Source organism: Montipora capricornis, chromosome 13 (genome assembly GCF_036669925.1).
Source record: "Montipora capricornis isolate CH-2021 chromosome 13, ASM3666992v2, whole genome shotgun sequence".
Taxonomy (NCBI): domain Eukaryota; kingdom Metazoa; phylum Cnidaria; class Anthozoa; order Scleractinia; family Acroporidae; genus Montipora; species Montipora capricornis.
Genome location: NC_090895.1, coordinates 23,064,880 through 23,084,879, shown reverse-complemented (window position 1 = coordinate 23,084,879; position 20,000 = coordinate 23,064,880). Strand labels below are relative to the sequence as shown.

Sequence of the window (20,000 nt, the reverse complement as noted above, 5' to 3'; positions counted from 1 at the left end):
AAATACGTGATCTGTTCGTTGCACTAATTAAAATCAAATTGCTGCAGTCTTTGTTCTAATGTTAGAATTCGATCACACGATAAGAAAAGCAAATGGGATATCTCAATGGGCATCCATGGCGAGTTATAAGAACCAGAAATTCGAGTTATCAGGGTAAATTTTGATCAAGGGAAACGAAATTTAGTTCGAGTTAGCGGGCTTTTCGAGTTATCCGAGTTCGAGTAAACCGAGCAAAAATGACTGAAAAGTTGTGTCCAATCGAAGGGAATTGACACTCAGTTCGGGTAAGGGGGGGAGTTCGAGTTACTGGGGTACTGTATCACCTGTAAGTCAACAAAGACAAGGAACATTTAAAATATCATCAATTCAAAGACCACGGCATGTTTTTATTCGGGCAATGAATACAACCAAATTGGATGATCAAGAACAAAATCCATATGTTTATTCAACTTATTATATTGCCAATGCAAGGACTATAGTTGATGCTCAATTAGAGCTTGGTTCTGGTGTTTTTTATTCACAAGAGCGTATGAGACCAGCAGATGAATTAGCTAAAACATATCGAACATCGCTTAGTTATCAAAAACAATTTAATTTTTTTTTTACAAGTCCAACGATCACTTTGAAAACTTTTCAAGAATTGTATTGCATTTTTATAAAGAGAACAAGACTTTTAAATTTGAAAAAAGACATGTTTCGGCATCTCCTGTGTCATCATCAGTTTGTGGATGGAGTAACAATGATGTACAATATATAGCGGAAAATTAGAATAACAATGGTGTGATACAACAATTGATTACAAAGAGAGATTAAGATTTACATGAAACAATTTTGTGTTTTGATTTAACAGCTCAAGAAACTGAAGTTAAAAGTGGATCTGTCAAAATTCAACTAAAATATAGTTTAAAGGCTAATCCAACTGCAAATTATATGCTTTTTGCAATGGTTTTACATGAAGAAGAACTATCAATTGATGTTATTAGTGGAAGAGCTGTTTTAAGAGCATAATTCATCAAAAAACAAATTAATCTTTCATTTCTTTATCATTTCGTATTAAATTTAATATAACTTATTAATATATATTAAAAATGAGTTATCAACAATATTTTGTTAAACTTAGAGATAATCAAAAACGAAGATTAGCGAAAGAAATGAAAGATAAATCTCCAATTACTATTCGTTTGTCTCATCATGAACTAACTGGAAATTACGAACTTATGCTTAAAAAAACACAGATAAAACGAATACAAAAAGCCAAAACATTAAACAAAGGTTCTGATATTAAAATATCAAAAAGCCAAATAACAAAAGTTGTAAAACATGGTGGAAATTTATTTAGTTCTCTTATGCAATTAGGTGCTAAAATGCTACCAATGGCTACAAAATTTGCTTCAAAAGTGATTCCTGGATTAGCAACAGGTGCTTTAACAAGCTTAGGAAATTTTGGAATGGATAAAATTCTTGGTTCAGGTCATGCTTTAAAATTTTATGTTTCACCTGAAAAACTACCGCAGCTAATAATGAACAAAAATTTGTTAACACCTAAACAAAAAGCTGATTTGTTAAATGCTGTTCAAACAGGTAGTGGTTTACAAACTGGACCTAGTTCAAAACAAAGAGGTGGTTTCCTTGGTACTTTATTAGCATCAATTGGTGTGCCTCTTTAAATGAATATATTAGCTGGTAAAGGATTACAAAATACATCACCAAAATTAAACGGAAAAGGCATGCAAAATAGACCGTATCTTATGCCACATCAACCACCTCCATTTTATGGAACATGGGAAAATCAATATGGAATAGGCAATAATGAAAAAAAGACAACAAAAGGAAAAGGACTTCTCTTAGGACCAAATTCAAAGTTTCAAACAATTCCAATTTTGGGAGCAATACTGTAAAGAAACCAAATTTTGAAATCAAACCAATATCGAATTTTGACATTATTGATTGGCTCAAATATTTGAATGTAAAGAATTTTAACAAAATTATATCAAGAGATGAAATACCAAATTATACCCAAAAAGGCTGCTACATTGTTTATCGTGATGATAAAATAGGGACAGGTATGCACTGGATTGTTATGCATGTATCACCAAAAATGATTTATTATTTCGATAGCTATGGTATAAATCTACCTCAGGAATTGATTAATTTAGCAGTCAAAATGAAAAAACAATTTATATTTAACAATACACAATATATAAAAATATATAAACTATTTTATTTACATGGGTTATAGTGATGGCTTTATAAAAGAACCAACTATTGATTTTACACAAATAGATTGGTTCACAATTGATTCTCAAGGAAATATTGATGTAGAAAAAAGGAAAGCTTACTAATTTAAAACCAGGCACAAATGATAGTGATGCTTTAATCAAAAAGCAGATATATGATCATATTAAAGCAAATGGTGGTGATTCTTCTAGTACACCAGTTGATTTAACCGATTACGTCAAACGAGATGGCTCTTCAAGGATGCAAGGACATCTTCTTATGGATTTTAACCGTGTTCAAGATATAGGAAATCCTCGTCAAGGAAAAAGCGATGCTGTACCATATAAATATCGTACTCAATGGTGCATGAAATTTGATGACAGTAATATTAAATTAGATATAAAAAGTCCAATTGATGTGGGAAATAAAAAAAATCACTAATTTAAAGGAGGGTACTGACATAATGATGCTATTTGAAAACATCAACTACAAATTGGATTAGCATCAAAAGCTGATAAAACAGAGTTAAATGATTATATTTTAAAAAGTGGCTTGTCAAGCAATCTTGACGTGAAAAACAATAGAATAGTAAATCTCAAAACAGCTACTAGTGGCAATGATGCTGTCAATTTTACTCAATTAAACAATGAGCTGAGTAACTATTTCCATTTAACTGGAGGAACTATGAAAGGTGATATTCAATGAAATAATAATAGCATTTACGGAACTGAAAATACGAGTAACGATAAGTCTGCTGTTAATCGTAAATATGTAAAAGATGAACTTAAAAAAAATTGGATAAAAACAAGGATATGAACATGGGTGGAAATAAAATTATTAGTTCTAGAAATCCAACTGATTTAAATGAACTCGTAAATAAATTCTATGTTGATCAAAATTTAAGTAAATATTTACCCATTGATGGATCTTAAGTAATGACAGGTGAACTAAGTCTTGGTACAAACCCTCTTACTGATTTACCAGAACCAAAATATAATAATGATGCATCAACAAAAAAATATGTTGACAATGGTCTAAACAGTAAAATAGATAAAATATTATCAAGCGATCTTAATTTGAATAATAGCAAAATAACTAACTTGAAAAAAGCAACAAATAATCAAGATTCTTAATGAATCTGCTTCAGTAATATCTGCAACTACAAAAAGATTATTTTTGAAAAAGGATGGTACAAATTTAGATTCAAATTTATCTGTTAATAATAAAAAAAATTACTGATATTGCTTTACCATCAAACGATAATGATGCAAGTAATAGAAAATACACTGACCAAAAAATTGGGGAATCACATATCAGTACTCATAAAAACAGAAAAAATGTTCTATCATATGCTATGGATGCTGGTGAATTAACGGTTGATTTCGGCATTAAAGACGCCAATCTAATCAATTTCGATGAGATGCCTCATAAAATCAATAAAAAAGCTTTCATCTTGAAAGTTCAAAAACACGAGATGGTTCCTCCTTATTCAAAGGCAGATTTGATTTTAATTTGTTTAAACTAATTCAAGACAATTTCAGTAATAACTATACGATTGCTCTTAAAATATATTTTGAACGTTTTCCTTTCACTGAAAAGGAGTTCAATAGCGTAATAATCAATGAATGAAGGAGTAGTTTCTAAAGAAACTGTAGTGCTGCGTCGGTGGGGAAGTAGTATACAAAAATTTGGTTTTATCAACGGAGTTGATAATGTAAATTGGCCACCGTACAGAGCTTTTTGCTTGAAATCTCTGTACAGTGGCCAATTTACATTATCAACTCCGTTGATAAAACCAAATTTTTGTAGCGTAATAATCAGTTTTGAAAAAATAAATATGTACATAAAAAATTACAATGGCACAAAAAAAGTAAATTCCAGTTATAAATAATAATGGTCAATATTAAATATATCACCTGATAGTAGTTCAAAAGAAATTCAAAGAAGATTATATATTAACTTTCAAGCTACTTATGATAATGATAGTCCTCCTTTTTTAACAATATATGTATTAATTTATGGAATAAAAGATGAAGCATTAAACAATATTGATCTTAGTATTTACGATTTTGAAAAATATTATGAAATAAATCCTCTTGAGTATTTTAAAATGCATATGCCGATCGATATGAATAATCAACCAATAATTAATCTTGGATATTCAGCTGGATTTAAAGATGCTGCATCAAAATCATCGTTATGTTCAATTATTAAAAAATCACATATTTTTGGTACTGTGAAAAAAAGCACATTTGTTCGTAATGGAAGGACATACTACAGTAATGCTTTTATTTCTAGTGATGTAAGAATCAATTTTGATTCTATAAATATCAAGTCGATTACTTTGTTTAATGAACGAAAATATATCAATAATAACAATATAATCCATCTAAATTATGAAGATTTAGGTAGCGGTAATTTTAGATCCTACCAAATAAGATTTCGTTTTACTGCCTTACCTACAGAGTGTAACCCGCAATGATTACATGTGGAGTGGGAGAAAAGGTTGCAAATAAACCAGACAATTCCAACGCACAGTGGTAACGAAACGAAATAAACTTTAATTGAAGTAACGCCAAAACAGCAGCCGAGAACAGAAGAGTTCGAAGGTCGCTTAAAGGTTTAAATTAAAACTTTGAGGTTGAATAGCAATTCGATGTATCTTGTAGCTGGGAAATGGTTTGATGAGATATTGTAGTGCTGAAATTTTATGTTGTTGTGGTTCGAACTAGAAAGCAAAAGAAAAAAAAAAAAAGCCTAAATGAGACAACGCCTTAGATATATTAATTGACTTACGCGCACGTGGCATTGCGATGCAAAACTAAGTAAAAACTAAAATTATCATGCCACATTACGATAATAAACTAATGGCTATAACAACGAAAATAAAAAATAAAAACGACTTACTTTAGTCTGGCTCCGAGTAACTATGGTAGCTGATAAAAAAGGTAGAAGTGCTTGAAATAGCTTGTAACCAGCAAGTAGCGTTGCAACAATAAGCCTAGTGTCAAACTACGTGACTCTCAAAGGCGAAATCCGATCACTAAAAACAATCATGCAAGCTTGTACAGCGGTGCGATAGGCTAAATGAACAAAAGGAAATAATGTGCGAATCGCGGCTTAATATAGACAAACGAATTATTGTATTACGAAAGTAACACAGAGTTGGTTATTAATAGAGTTGTAAAACTTTTATCAATTAATCTTAGTAACGCTGTTGATATTAAATTTAAACTCATTCATCAAGTAGTTGCCGTGTAATTAATATCATATAATATAACAATCATGCAATCAGTAAAAGCCAGCTGGATTCAGCTATTACTAATGTCCAACAACAAATAACATTATTACAAAATCGGATTTAAAATAGTGGAAACAGATAATTTTTGTATAATGTATATACATAATATATGTGAAAAAATATCTAATTTCAATCATATAAGCAAAAATCTATCATGAAAAAAATAAAGAAATAAAAGATTTATATAAAATTTATCACAAAAAATATTGGTTCAACTGGATTAGTAGTTATTGGCACAATAGCAGGCGGAATTACTCTTAATGCTATAATTTTAGGAGCTATTCCAGGAGCTGGTGTTCTTTTACAAGCATATGCTACTGCAAAAAAATATCACAAAAAGTTGAATCAACAAGATTTGCATATACTAGTTGTTATGATATATTATCAGAATTTAGAAACAGCTTAAGGAGTGGTGTATTTGATGAATCAATCTTTTTTAATAGATGTTCTATCATAGATAATAATATAATTGATAATTGTCCAACTATTTCACACAAAATAATGAAAAAATATGATAAACAATTTATAGTTCAATTAACAAACAAAGCTGATTTCAATATTTCTCATAAGTTTTTTTGGATTTAGTAATTGGAACATTAAAATTAAAATTCCATTTTTCAAAAAAGCTTGTGTATTATAAATTTTATCGATATTATCCTTTTTCTATCTTTGTTAACTATTTGCAAAACGGTGCTTATAATATCAAATGTCTTGCAAACACAGTTTATTGCCATATAAGCAAAAAGGACATATGAAATATTCGTTTAAAAACAAAGGATCATAATGTAATTTTTCACAATACATTTATATATTAAGATCCTAAAATAGTTTTTTAAATATTATTGTTTAAAGTTTACTTATAAAGTTTACTTATAAAGTTTACTGACAAAACTATCTTGAATATAAATAACACGCAATGGTGATTTTTTTCCTGTTTCATTTACTGATGCGAATATTTAAAAAACTTCATGCATGCAACTTCACAAAATTATATCACAAGTTTGAAAAGTTTCACTGAAAAATTTCACAATTGTGAAGTCAAAATGTGAAGCTTGTGGTTGGTTAAAAATCACGGGAAAACCCCCTTTCTTTATATCCGAGAATGTCACGCTTTGTGATTCTTTCATGTTTCATTTGATTGATTATGCGAATATTTAATCATGTAGTTTTTTGCTTGGTAATATATTTTTTAAAAAAACGTATAGTTTATTTTTTAGTGAATTTTGAATCTAACGGAAAATCCCAAAGTCAAATTTCAAATGGAAAATTTTATGCATATTAATTAGGTTAAAATTTCAACGCAAAATCCAACGCAAAATTTTACGCATATTACTTACTTTCTGGTTCTTTTCAAGTTCGTCAAGTTTGTTATTTTTGCCCTTTGTTAAAATCGTATTTAAACTTCGTTTTATTTAAATTGGTGTAAAATGCGCTTATACCCCCCGCTTATACTCTCTTGAATCCCTACAAGAGGAGAGGAAGGCAGACCCCACTTTAGCCTCACTGATTGACCTTATCATTACTGCATGACCAGATAGCATGCAAGATCTTCCAGGTAATCTGCATCCATATTGGTTCTTCCGAGATGAGTTGACCATCCCAGACGGACTTGTCATGAAAGGTAGCAGAGTTGTCATTCCTGCAAGCATGAGAACTGTAACACTCACCCGACTAAATGATGCACATCAAGGTCTCACTTCAACGCTCGAACGTGCAAGACGCACTGTGTATTGGCCAAAGTTACAAGATGATATCAGCGAAATGGTCCAAAAGTGCGATGAATGCCAACGGCATGGCAACAAGAAGCCTAGACCTCCAGAGCGACAGATCTCAGCAACTCGTCCATAGGGGTTACTGGGCGTAGATGTGGTGCAATTCCAGTGCCAACGAGCCTTCGTCATAGTCGACTGCTATTCTAGTTTTCTAACCTATGACACCCGTTCCAGCGAGACAACTGAGGCTGTTACTAAAACGCTAAACAACATCTTCAGGGAGTTTGGGATACCTGAAAGGATCATTTCTGACAATGGACCATGCTTCAAGTCTGAAAATTTTCGACGCTTTTGTGACCAGCTTGACATTGGCCATGTAACATCCAGTCCATACCACCATCAGAGTAACGGTCGAGCGGAAAGGGCAACCGCTACAGTCGAACAGATTCGAAAGAAGACCGCAACTGACACTGACATAACCAAATATTTGATAATATAACTTGATACTCCAATAAGTGACACATTAACACCTTCTGAACTGTTCTACACTAGACCAATCAACACCCGTCTCAGCATGTCCAGCCAACTCCACTGACGGATCAGCAAAAGGCCGACCTCATTGACAAACGTTCAGTACATCTGAAACCCTCGAAGCATGACAAGAACGTTCATCGTACTAATCAGCCCATCTGGCTAAGCGATGACAGTTCAGATGAGTGGAAACCAGGGTACATAGATTCAAATGATACCTCGCCAGACTCATATTGGATAATCAACGAAAAGAGCAACAGGCGGCTCAGGCGAAGTAAGCGTGACATCAAGCCGCGTCACACGATCCTTGCACAATAGCAAACCCAGCGGCAGGCCCCTGTAAGACTTACAACAAATCTGCCAGATCATGATCCAACACAAGTTCATCCTCCAGTAGTTTCAGCAAAAGGCTTCAGAAGACACACCTTGCACCATGTAACAAACATCGCCTGCCAGCAGTCATGAAAAAGAATTGCACAAAAAGTCAAGTGATCAAACGGCCAAAACTAAACCAGCTGATTCAACACCGCACCTAACAAGATCACGGTCTCGACGGGTGATCAAGCCACCAACAAACCCAGATTCTGTATACAACTGAGATGAACTTTAAGTAATTGAAACTTCATATGTTCGCTAAGGCGACTATGATCTCCTTCGCTTCTAAAACTGCTTAAAAGGGACATATTGTATTATTAGCCGTCTAAGTGAATTTTGTGTTAAACATTTCACGACTTATTATGTACATGTTGGACTGACCTATGGACATTCCATGTTTTATTGCATGATGTATTGAGTTACAACTTCGTGCTGGGTACCCATGTTGGTTTTCTACATTAAAGTCAAGAGTTTGTTCTTTCTATCTTAGTTTTTCGTCCATCGGTTATCTACAAAACTACAATTAAATCCAAAGGATCTTTGCTTACCATTGACATTAACAGAAACAGCTGAACTCACAGCTGTCCCAACAGAGTTGTTCACCATACACTTATAGACAAATACTCCTCCAACTGTCATTGTTTTGTTCCAAAATCCAGTAGTGCTAATGGAACCTATCATCATGTTATTCTCATAAAGCTGATAATTGAGTTCCATGGGGTTCGCAGTTTCAGCTGAGCAATTGAAAGAGATGGTTGTTCCATTACAGACTTCTTCTTCACTCACGTGTAACTGGATCCCCTCTGGTGGGTCTATGATGAAGACCAAAATACGTTATCACAGTTCTCTGACTACATGTACACAACTTAACCGCAAAAATATCAATTATGTGAAGTACAATCGTCCGGGTAAGTATAATCCCACAAGAGATTATTTAGGACAACATTTGACTGACATTTCAACAACCTGAGTGAAATTAATGTAAATATCAAATAACAGCCACAGTTTGTTACTTTTTTGTTCAAGATTTCTCCCGTCTTTTATCTTGTCTTTGTTTTCTTTTCTTTTTTGGTCTTTTTTCGTCATAATACACTGTATTTTGGTCAGTGCTATCCTTGTAGTTACTTATCAGCTTACTTAATGAATGTTGACAAAGGATTATGGCCGTACAAGAAATTAAAAATAAAGAAGTCAAACAAAACCTTTAGGTAAAATGAATCCCACAGGAAAAATTTTTATCAGAGTTAGACTTGTGGCTTTAGATTTTTATTGCTAATTAAGTACTTTCCTATTGTACAGTCGGCAGGTATCTTTTGCAGGTTGCAGGTTGAAATTTAATTATAACTCGATAGACTTACCGTGATTGTTACATGAATAGCTAGCCTTAGGCCTAATTAGGCCTAAAGAAAAGTTTTTAGGCCTAAGCTTAGCTATTCATGTAACAGTCACGGTAATTCTATCGAGTTATAATTAAATTTCAACTTGCAACCTGCAAAAAATACCTGCCGTTGTACAATGTACTTATTATGTTTGTTACGATCACTTTTTTTATAGACATAGATGACTTACACTGTACGTCAATTGTTGCAGACTCCAAAGCATTTCCACATGGATTCCTTGCTTCACATCTGTACTCTCCAGCTTCACACCTACTAATATTTCTTATAACTAACTCAGTTCCATTTGTGCGCTCTCCATTACTAATCTTGATCCAAAAGACAGTTGGTGAGGGGATACCAAATGCTGGACATGACAATTTCAAATTTCCTCCTTTGGTGATTACCACATTGGAAATTGGCGTAATGAATGACGACACTAAAAGAACAGCCAAAAATCATTCATTTTCAATGTCCTCTAATTTAACATTACATGATTGTTTCAATGTCACAGTTACTCAAGTAGAAGTAGAAGGGTCATGTTGTATACATGTGCATAACCACGATCATCATGTTAATTTACTGTTAACATTCTCAGTAAGGAGACAAGAGTATGCATTAGACATGCAAAACATAGTACGTACATTATATTATTAGCCAAGGGGCTCCTGACAAAAATGTCAGACCAAGAGCTTATTAAATTTAGAAACTAAAACTGATGTAGATAATCGCTAGTTGTTGTCCTTCAGTAGCATATTGATAGTAATGAAAGTTCGAGTGAGGTTTAACACTACTGTGAAGTTTTATACCCATTATTCCATCAGAGATCAACCCTAGTATTGGAATTGGGCCCAAACACGGACACAGAAAAACACTACACAAAAACAGTCCATCTTATGAAATCAGAGGTAAAGTTGACGCTGTTGCCATGGTATCCTGCATGCCGACTTCCATGCTTTCAAAAATCGGGCTCTCCAAGAAAATTCTAAAACCAAGCAGCGCCATTATCCGAGGAATGTCTGGAGCAGATCTTCAGAACTGCGGATTTATGGACATCATTGTCACATCCAATGACATCACTGCCAAATCAAGATTCTGTGTCACCAAACAAGAATGTCTCTTCATTCTTGGTCTTGGATTCTGCAAAGAATTCAAACTTGTGGCCATTGCACCCGTGTGCATACAACAAAACATGTCTATGGAGCCATGCCATGATGAGGCTGTACACATCACTGAAGAATGAGAGGCTGACTATGACAATTTTTAAAGAAGTGGAAGAAGCGTCTGCCACTTGGAAAGAAAACAGGTGATCCTTTGGAGAACCTAATGCAGATCTTACCTGAGACCTTTGATGGTCAGGTTGGTCTCTTTGAAAGTGTGGTCGTCCTTAAACTCTCGCCAAAGGCAAAAACCAGTTTAACTACCACCCCGTGCAGTACTGCAAAGCATCATGCCACAGCTAAAGAAGGAACTAGACAAAATGGAACAAGAAGGAATCATCCGAGCCTGCCCAGAAACTACCGAGTGGGTACATAATCTGGTAACTGTTGTCAAAAACTATGGAGCCCTGCGACTGTGCCTTTACCCAAGAAACTTGAATAGGTACCTCATCCACTACACTACATCTTGGGTAGATGTTCAGCATAGTTTCAGAAATGGTCAGTACTTCTCCTCACTAGATGCCAAGAGCGGGTACTGGACCAAACAACTTGATGAGCAAAGCCAGCTTCTCACAGCATTTAACACACCATTCAAGAAGTACTGCTTTGTTCGCTTGCCCTTTGGATTTTCAGCATCTTCTGAAATCTTCTGCGAGCATATGGATCGAATCCTAGCTGGCATTCCAGGGACATTCCCATGTGCAGATGATGTTAAATCACAAGGGGAATCAGAGTAACGTCACGTCATTCACTTGCTTGCGACTCTAGAATCGACACGCAAAGCCGGACTCAAATTCAACCCTAACAAGCGCTTTATTAAGAAACAGCAGATCGAGTACTTTGGACGTATCATCAATCCACAAGGTATCCAGTCATGTCCAAAGAAAGTGAAGGCCATCACAGCACTTGCTGCGCCAACCGATAAGCAAGAGCTACAAAGCTTGCTGGGAACTGTGAACTTTTTGTCTACATTCAGCCCAATTTGACAAAGAAGACCCATATCATGCGTAGCTTTCTGAAACGTAACAGCCACTTTGTACGCACCAGTGATATGGAAAAGGAACTGAACACCATCAAGAACGACTGTTGGCTATCCTATTTGCTTGCGAAAAGCTGCATAGCTATACTTTTGCGCGAAACAGTGCACATAGATCACAAGCCCCTGCGGGCCATCTTTCAGAAACCAGTTAGCCTGATAGCGACTGCCAGCGGCGCCCATATATGCTGATGTCCGATATCACACATAGATCCCTTGCTTGTAAAGCGCATTTGAATATAGTAATAGAAAATGCCCTATATAAATTCATTACCATTACCATTACCATTACTTTATGTCTACATTCATCCCCAATTTGACAAAAAAGACCTATATTATGCGCAGCTTGCCGAAACGTGACAACCACATTGTATGCACAAGTGATATCAAAAAGGAACTGAGCACCATCAAGAACGACATAACCAGTGCAGTGGAGCTTATTCACTATTACCCAAACAAGCCAGCCATCATCAAGACTGATGCCTCTTTGAGAGGAATTGGTGCAGTCCAGATCCAAGACGGCAAACCCGTGCGTTAATTCAGCAAGGCACTCACATCTGCTGAAACTAATTACACCAACATAGAACGGGAACTGTTGGCTATCCTAATTTCTTGCGAAAAGCTACATAGGTTTACATTTGCGCGAAAAATTACCGTGCACACAGATCACAAGCCCCTGCAGGCTATCTTTCAGAAACCAGTTAGCGTGGCATCACCCAGATTGCAAAGAATGCTGTTGTGTCTCTCCAAATATGACACCCAAGTAACGTATGTTGAGTCCACGAGTGTGTTACTTGCTGACACTTTATCTCGGCTCATTCAACCGGGAAAAGCAAAAGAGACCCCTGGTCTAGACATCAACATTGCACAAGTCTTGAAGGTGGAGCCACCAGGTCTTGGATCCCTACAACTGGAGACGAAGGCAGACCCCACTTTAGCCTCACTGATTGACCTTATCATTACTGCATGGCCAGATAGCATGCAAGATCTTCCAGGTAATCTGCATCCCTATTGGTGCTTCCGAGATGCGTTGATCATCCCAGAAGGACTTGCCATGAAAGGTAGCAGAGTTGTCATTCCTGCAAGCATAAGAACTGGAACACTCACCCGCCTACATGATGCACATCAAGGTCTCACTTCAACGCTCGAACGTGCAAGATGCACCGTGTATTGGCCGAAGTTACAAGATGATATCAGCGAAATGGTCCAAAAGTGCGATGAATGCCAACGGCATGGCAACAAGAAGCCTAGACCTCCAGAGCGACAGATCTCAGCAACTCGTCCATTGGAGTTACTGGGCGTAGATGTGGTGCAATTCCAGTGCCAACGAGCCGTGGTCACATTCGACTACTATTCTGCTTTTCAAACCTATGACAACCTTTCAGCGAGACAACTGAAGCTGTTACTAAAGCACTAAACAACATCTTCAGGAAATTTGGGCTACCTGAAAGGATCATATCTGACAGTGGACCGTGCTACAAGTCTGAAAAGGTTCGACGCTTTTGTGACCAGCTTGACATTGGCCATGTAACATCCAGTCCATACCATCATCAGAGTAACGGTCGAGCGGAAAGGGCAATCGCTACAGTCGAACAGATTCGAAAGAAGACCGGAAATGACACTGACATAACCAAAGATCTGATAACATACCTTGACAGGCCAATAAGTGACGCAGTACAGTCAACTGCTGCACTGTTCTACGCTAGACCAATCAACACCCGTCTCAGCATATCCATGAAACCAACTCCACTGACGGATCAGCAAAAGGCCAACCTCATTGACAAGCGTTCAGTGCATCTGAAACCCTTGAGGCGTGACAAGAACTTTTATCTTTCTAATCAGTCTATCCGATTCAGAGATGACATTTCAGATAAGTGGAAACCAGGGTACACTAATTCAAATGATACCTCACCAGACTCATACTGGATTATCAACGAAAAGAGCGACAGGCGGCTCCGGCAAAATAAGCGTGACAATAAGCCTCGTCACACGATCCTTGCACAACAGCGACCCCAGCCACAGGTCCCTGCAAGACTTACAACAAATCTGCCAGATCATGATCCAACACTAGTTGATCCTCTAGCAGTTTCAGCAAGAGCTTCACAAGACACACCTTGCACCGTGGAACAAAAATCGCCTGACAGCAGTCATGAAAAAGAATTGCACAAAAAGTCAAGTGATCAAACAGCCAAAACTTAACCAGCTGATTCAACACCGCACCTAATATCATAACGGTCTGGATGGGTGATCAAGGTACCAACAACCCAGACTCTGTATACAACTGAGATGAACTTTAAGTAATTAAAACTTCATATGTTCGCTAAGGCGACGATGATCTCCTTGTGTTGAAGTTTAAAGATTTATTTTTTGAGTTACTTTGCATGCTAATACTTCGGTTTATTTTGTCTTTAGTTGCTTATATCTCAAAAACAAACTCGGCGGTCCCCATTTTTTATTTCTGAAAAGTAATTAGAAGGGCATGATGAAACTTTCTGCAAAGTTTAAAAAAATCTGTACAGTTTATTCAGAGCCACCTTAATTTTGTGATTTTTTTAAGGTAGCTCTGAATACTCTGGACAGAATTTTTTAAACTTTGCCGAAACTTTCATCATGGCCTTCTAATCACTTTTCACCAATAAAAAAGGGTGGTCACTAAGTTCGTTTTTGAGATATGAGCAACTAAATCCAAAATATAGGGTGTTTTTGCTGGGTTTTACCATTGCCAAGGTATTTTATTACATCACAATATTGAACACATCTTGTTTGGCAATAACTGGTGTTTCATATAGTACCATAACATTACGTGATACAGTTTTGTAGCGTTATTCGATCTAATCAGAGAGTCTCCTAAGTGTTGAAATCCTTTGGAGCCTCCTTGATATAGTAGAGTAGGAACTACACTATTAGTGGTAACATGGCAACGTGAAAAATAGGAATATATTAGTTAAATGGAAAGCGTTCGCTAATACCGTGAGGATTAAAGGTGCCGATTTGGAAGATGAATTTTTGTTCCATATTCTTGTGGCTTTCCGTCGTACCTAGATGTAGGGAAAGGCCGCAGATAGCCATGTGTTCTTTGGAGTGGTTAGGGAGATTAAAATGACGAGCGACTGGCTTAGATTAATCCTTGTCATTCTTCTCAACATCGCGAAGGTGTTTGCGGAATCGGTTTCCTAGTCGTCTACCTGTCTCGCCAATGTATGATTTATTGCATAACGTACAGGTTATGCAATAAATGACATTTGTGGAGGTACATGTGAAACGATCGGTGATCTTAACGGATCGCTTAGGTCCCGATACCTAGTGTTAAGAATGAAAAGACAAGTTTTGCATCGTGAGCGCACACATTTGAAAATGCCGGGTTTCTCGTTAGTTTTGAGTGCACTTCTAACTAAAAAGTTTCCTACGTTTTTGTCGCATTTGAATGAAATAAGTGGAGGTTTCAAAAAGATTCTATCAGTCTCGGGATCATTTCGGAGTAATTTAAAATTATTAAGAATAACACTTTTGACTGCGTGATTATGAGGATGGAAAGTGAGGGTGAATGGAGTTCTGTCATTCTTATCTTTTTGTGACGTTTGCAGTGCTCACTGTCGATCAAATTGTTGGGCGCGATGATTGCCCGCTTTGACCACAAAGACAGGATGGCCACGTTTTTCGAAGAACTGGCACATCTACTCTGATTTACTGGAAAAATCGGAGTCATCACTACTTAGACGTCGAAGTCTAAGAAATTGAGAATGAGGAATGGAGTTCTTGACATATGATGAATGTGACTATGAATACAACAAATAGTTGTGAGAATCTGTAGGTTTTTTGTGGCACACTGGTACATAGCACGTTGCCACTAATAGAAACTTTGTTATCTAGGAAAGCCAATGAAGTTTCCGAAATTTAATTTATTTAATTTATTATTTAAGAGCCGGATGAAAAGAATTGACGGAGGTTATTGCTGGTTTTCACTCACGTGATCAACAGCCATGTTTTTCAACGAAAACAAAAGAAAGCGTTTGTATAATAATTGAGTTAAATTCCCCGAGGATTTGGTCGGGGCACCAACATGGCCGCCTTTTCTTTGTTTTGGGCACCAACATGGCGGTCGTGACGTCATGTGAAAACCGAGAATACATTGATCGAGTTCTTCTCTGCTGGATGAAATAGCGCCGATGCAGCAGTCGATGTAGTGGCCGTAGAGTTTAGGTTTGGGGCCGTTGTACTTATTAAAAAATCGGTGTTCAACATATCCTACAAAAAGATTGGCAGAGCTAGGTCTCATTCTTGTGCCCATCGCTGCACCATGAATTTGTTTGTAATAGTTGCCAGCGAATGAAAAACAGTTAAGCGTTAAAATTAGTTCGGCAAGGCAGAGGAGCGTTTCCGAGCTTGGTTCTTTGACAGTACGTTGATCGACAACTGTTTAAGTGCTTGAAGACCTTCGCTATCGGGAATGACTGTGTATAGAGATGTAATGTCCATGGTGAAAATAAGTTTGTCTTGGCCGGAGAAATTGAAATCGTGGATAATTTTTAATGCGTGTGTCCTGTCTTTAATGTATGATGGCAAAGATTTGACGATAGGCGTCATAACCCTGTCTAAGTAGCTAGAAATGAGTTCGGTAGAGCAACTGCAGGCAGAAACGATAGGGCGACTTGGGTTGTTAGGCAAGAAGTAAATGCAGGACGTTCTAGGGGTGGGTGGTGATCATGAAATTAGTTGCAGTGCAGTGTCCGGTAATTCTTGATTGACTGTAAGATTATGAATGGTGTCTTTGACAGGTTTTTGTTTTGTGGAGGTGAGATCTTTCTCGACTTTGGCATAAAATGAGGTGTCAGAAAGTTGCCGCATATGTTCTTTTTGGTGAAGGTCGAACACCAAACAACTACCGCGCCGCCTCTGTCGGCCGATTTGACAACTATGTCATTGCGTTCACTAAGATATTTAAGCGCCGCCCACTCTTCCGAGGAAAGGTTGGAAAATTTAGTGTTACGATTGAGTTTAAGTTTGTGAATGTCGTGACGGCTTTTTTTGGTGAAAAAAATCTAGAGGCAAATTGCCGTTCTGGGGGAGTCCATTTAGATTTGCGAACTTGAAGTGTTTCAAAAATATATCTGTTAGAAGTGTCGAAATCATCCTCTTTGTCATGAAAAAATGCTTTTAACTGAACGCGGCGAAGGAGTTTTTCAACATGTCACTTAATAGAAAATTCGATGGTGCGTTTGGTAATAACAAAGATATTTTTGAAACGTAAGCGATCTGTTAAGATCACCGATCGTTTCACATGTACCTCCGCAAATGTCATTTATTGCATAAGCTGTATGTTATGCAATAAATCATACATTGGCGAGACAGGTAGACGACTAGGCGACCGATTCCGCAAACACATTCGCGATGTTAAGAAGAATGACAAGGATGCATTTAAGCCAGTCTCTCGTCATTTTAATCTCCCTAACCACTCCAAAGAACACATGGCTATCTGCGGCCTTTCTCTACATCTAGGTGCGACGGAAAGCCGCAAGAATCTGGAGCAAAAATTCATCTTCCAAATCGGCACCCTTAATCCTCACGGTATTAAAGAACGCTTTTCATTTAACTAATATATTCCTATTTTCACGTTGCCATGTTACCACCAATAGTGTAGCTCCTACTCTACTATATTAACTACCGGTAACCGACAATTTCTCGATTCGCTCTGACGAAGGGCTAACGCTCGAAACGTCAGCTTTTAGAATTTCTGTACGGTGGCCAATTTACATTATCAACTCCGTTAATAAAACGAAATTTTTGTATACGTCTTAAAAGGGGACATGTTGAATTATTTGCCGTCTAAGAGTATTTTGTGTTAGACATTTCATGACCTATTATATACATGTTGGACTGACCTATGGACATTCCATGTTGTATTACATGATATATTGAGTTAGAGCTTCGTGCTGGGTAGCCATGTTGGCTTTCTACACAGTATAAATGAGCTTGTTTTTTCTATCATAGTATCTTGTGCATCGTTTATCGACAAAACTACAAATTCCAAAGAATCTTTGCTTACCATTGACATTAACAGACACAGCTGAACTCACAGCTGTCCCAACATAGTTGTTCACCATACACTTATATACAATTACTCCCCCAACTGTCATTGCTTTGTTCCAAACTCCAGTACTGCTAATGGAACCTATCATAACGTCATTTTCATAAAGCTGATAATTGAGTTCCATGGGGTTCGCATTTTCAGCTGAGCAATTGAAAGAGATGGTTCTTCCAATACAGGCTTCTCTTTTGCTGACAAGGAACTGGATGCCATCTGGTGGGTCTATGATGAAGACCAAAAAATGTTAAGTACAGTTCTCTGACAACGCAACTTAAAATACGTGTAATTTATCATAATTAGGTAAATTATGTGTGGTTAGTGATAGTCCTGAGAGGGGCTGTTAACGATGACATTTGACCGACGTTTCGACAACCTGAGCAAAATTCATATTCTGAGTGACTCATGTTTACACCATTTCTTTTGTGACAACTTAAGATTATAATAACTAAAGTTTAATAACTTAAAGTCAACTTTTTTTGGAGAGTTCACTTATTTGTCCATATTTTCCAGTGCTTTATTTTTTGTGTGTGTTTTTTTTAATCATAATATTTGGTCAGTGCTACTAACAGCAACTTATCTGTTTACTGCATGTCCGGGGATGGAAGCGAAATCGATCTCAGTTCTTCATTACTCCTTTCATTTTTTTCCGAGTTATTCATTCGTCATTATAGATCGGTTTCACGTGACGTCACAGCGGCCATGTTGGTGTACAAGAACAATAGACGTTCTCTCCTTTGGGAACCAAACTCTATTTTTACGCAGATTCCATGCATACATTTTGTATTGTTTTGTACACCAATATGGCCGCCAAGTCACGTGAGTGAAAACCATCATTGAAATTCTGTTGGACATTCATTTTTTCGTATTCGGAAACCGTAAAATTCTTTATTCCGATTTTTCGAACGCTAAATATTCCTTATTTATTTTCTTTTTTAAGCCATCATTCATTATCCATTATTCCGCCTTCATCCCTGATGCACGTGCACCCATGATTATTGCAGTACAAGATGTAAAAAATAAAGAAATCAAACAAAATTAAGAAAGTTTGAGTAAAATAAATTCCACAGGCAAAGTTTCTATCATGGTTACCATTGTGGTTTTGATGTCTATTACTAGTACTTTCTTACAGCACTAATTATGTTCATTACGATTACTTTAATTAAATAAACGAAAATGACATACACTGTACGTCAATTGTTGCAGACTCTGTAGCATTGCCCCCTGGATTGCTTGCTTCACATCTGTGCTCTCCCGCGTCACTCCGGCTAACAATTCGGAAAGCTAACGCAGCTCCATGTATAAACTGTCCATTACTAATCTTGACCCAATGTACAGTTGGTAGCGGGATACCAAATGCTGGACATGACAATTTCAAATTTCCTCCTTCGGTGATCACCTCATTGGAAATTGGCACAACTGTCGAAGGCACTGAAAGAGCAGCCAGAAATAACCCATTTTTAACGACTTCTAAAACATTACATCTGAATCACATGATTGTATCGATGTTATGGTAACTAAGGTAGACGTGAAGGAGTCATTTTGTATGTGCATCATTATCTTCATCATCATCACCATGTTAATTACCTCTGAAAAAACAGCCAAAAATCACCAATTTTCAATGTTGTCTAAAACAACACATGATCGTGTCGATGTCATGGTAATTGAAGTAGAAGTGAAACCTGAGTGATTTTGTTTGTGCATCATCACCATGACTGAAATCCCACCTCTTTTCAATAATGAGACTTAAAGTGCCCATAACCCCAATTTTTTTTTTTTTCGCTACAATGAATCTTTGCACCTGTTCAAAACGCATTGCGGCAATTTTTTTCCTATTTCTAACAAATCCTGCCATTTTATAGGCTTCGAAAGTTGCGAAAATTCAAGCATCTTTTGTCCACGACCGAGTCAGAAGGGAAGTGGGTCTATTCCTGCTTTGACGTCACAAACTGATTTACATTGCATTAACTCTTTGTAAAAATGCATGCAAAGTAGATTGTGTCGTCAAATCAGGAATAGACCCACTCCCCTTCTGACTCGGTCGTGAACAAAAGACGCTTGGATTTTCGTAACTTTCGAAGCCTATAAAATGGCAGGATTTGTCAGAAAAATAAAAAAATGGCCGCAATGCGTTTCGAACAGGTGCAAAGGTTCATTTGAAATATTTTGGGGTTATGGGCACTTTAAGCAGTGATGCAAACCCTCGGCTG

At 36.8% G+C, this 20,000-nt stretch overlaps 2 protein-coding genes across 2 annotated transcripts in view; both read right to left on the bottom strand.

Annotated features, from left to right (window-relative positions):
- The window catches only part of LOC138030708 (lachesin-like), a 73,488-nt gene that overhangs the window by 27,348 nt on the left and 26,140 nt on the right, over window positions 1–20,000 (bottom strand). The gene's annotated exons all lie outside the window — the stretch shown is intronic.
- Window positions 1–20,000, bottom strand: part of LOC138029500 (hemicentin-1-like) — a 62,570-nt gene that overhangs the window by 18,866 nt on the left and 23,704 nt on the right. The window contains exons 4-7 of the mRNA XM_068877220.1: window positions 18,976–19,221; window positions 17,752–18,015; window positions 9,706–9,951; window positions 8,685–8,948 (exon numbers count right to left, since the gene is read on the bottom strand). Of these exons, the coding sequence (XP_068733321.1) occupies window positions 8,685–8,948; window positions 9,706–9,951; window positions 17,752–18,015; window positions 18,976–19,221 (1,020 nt within the window). The remainder of the gene's footprint in view (window positions 1–8,684; window positions 8,949–9,705; window positions 9,952–17,751; window positions 18,016–18,975; window positions 19,222–20,000) is intronic.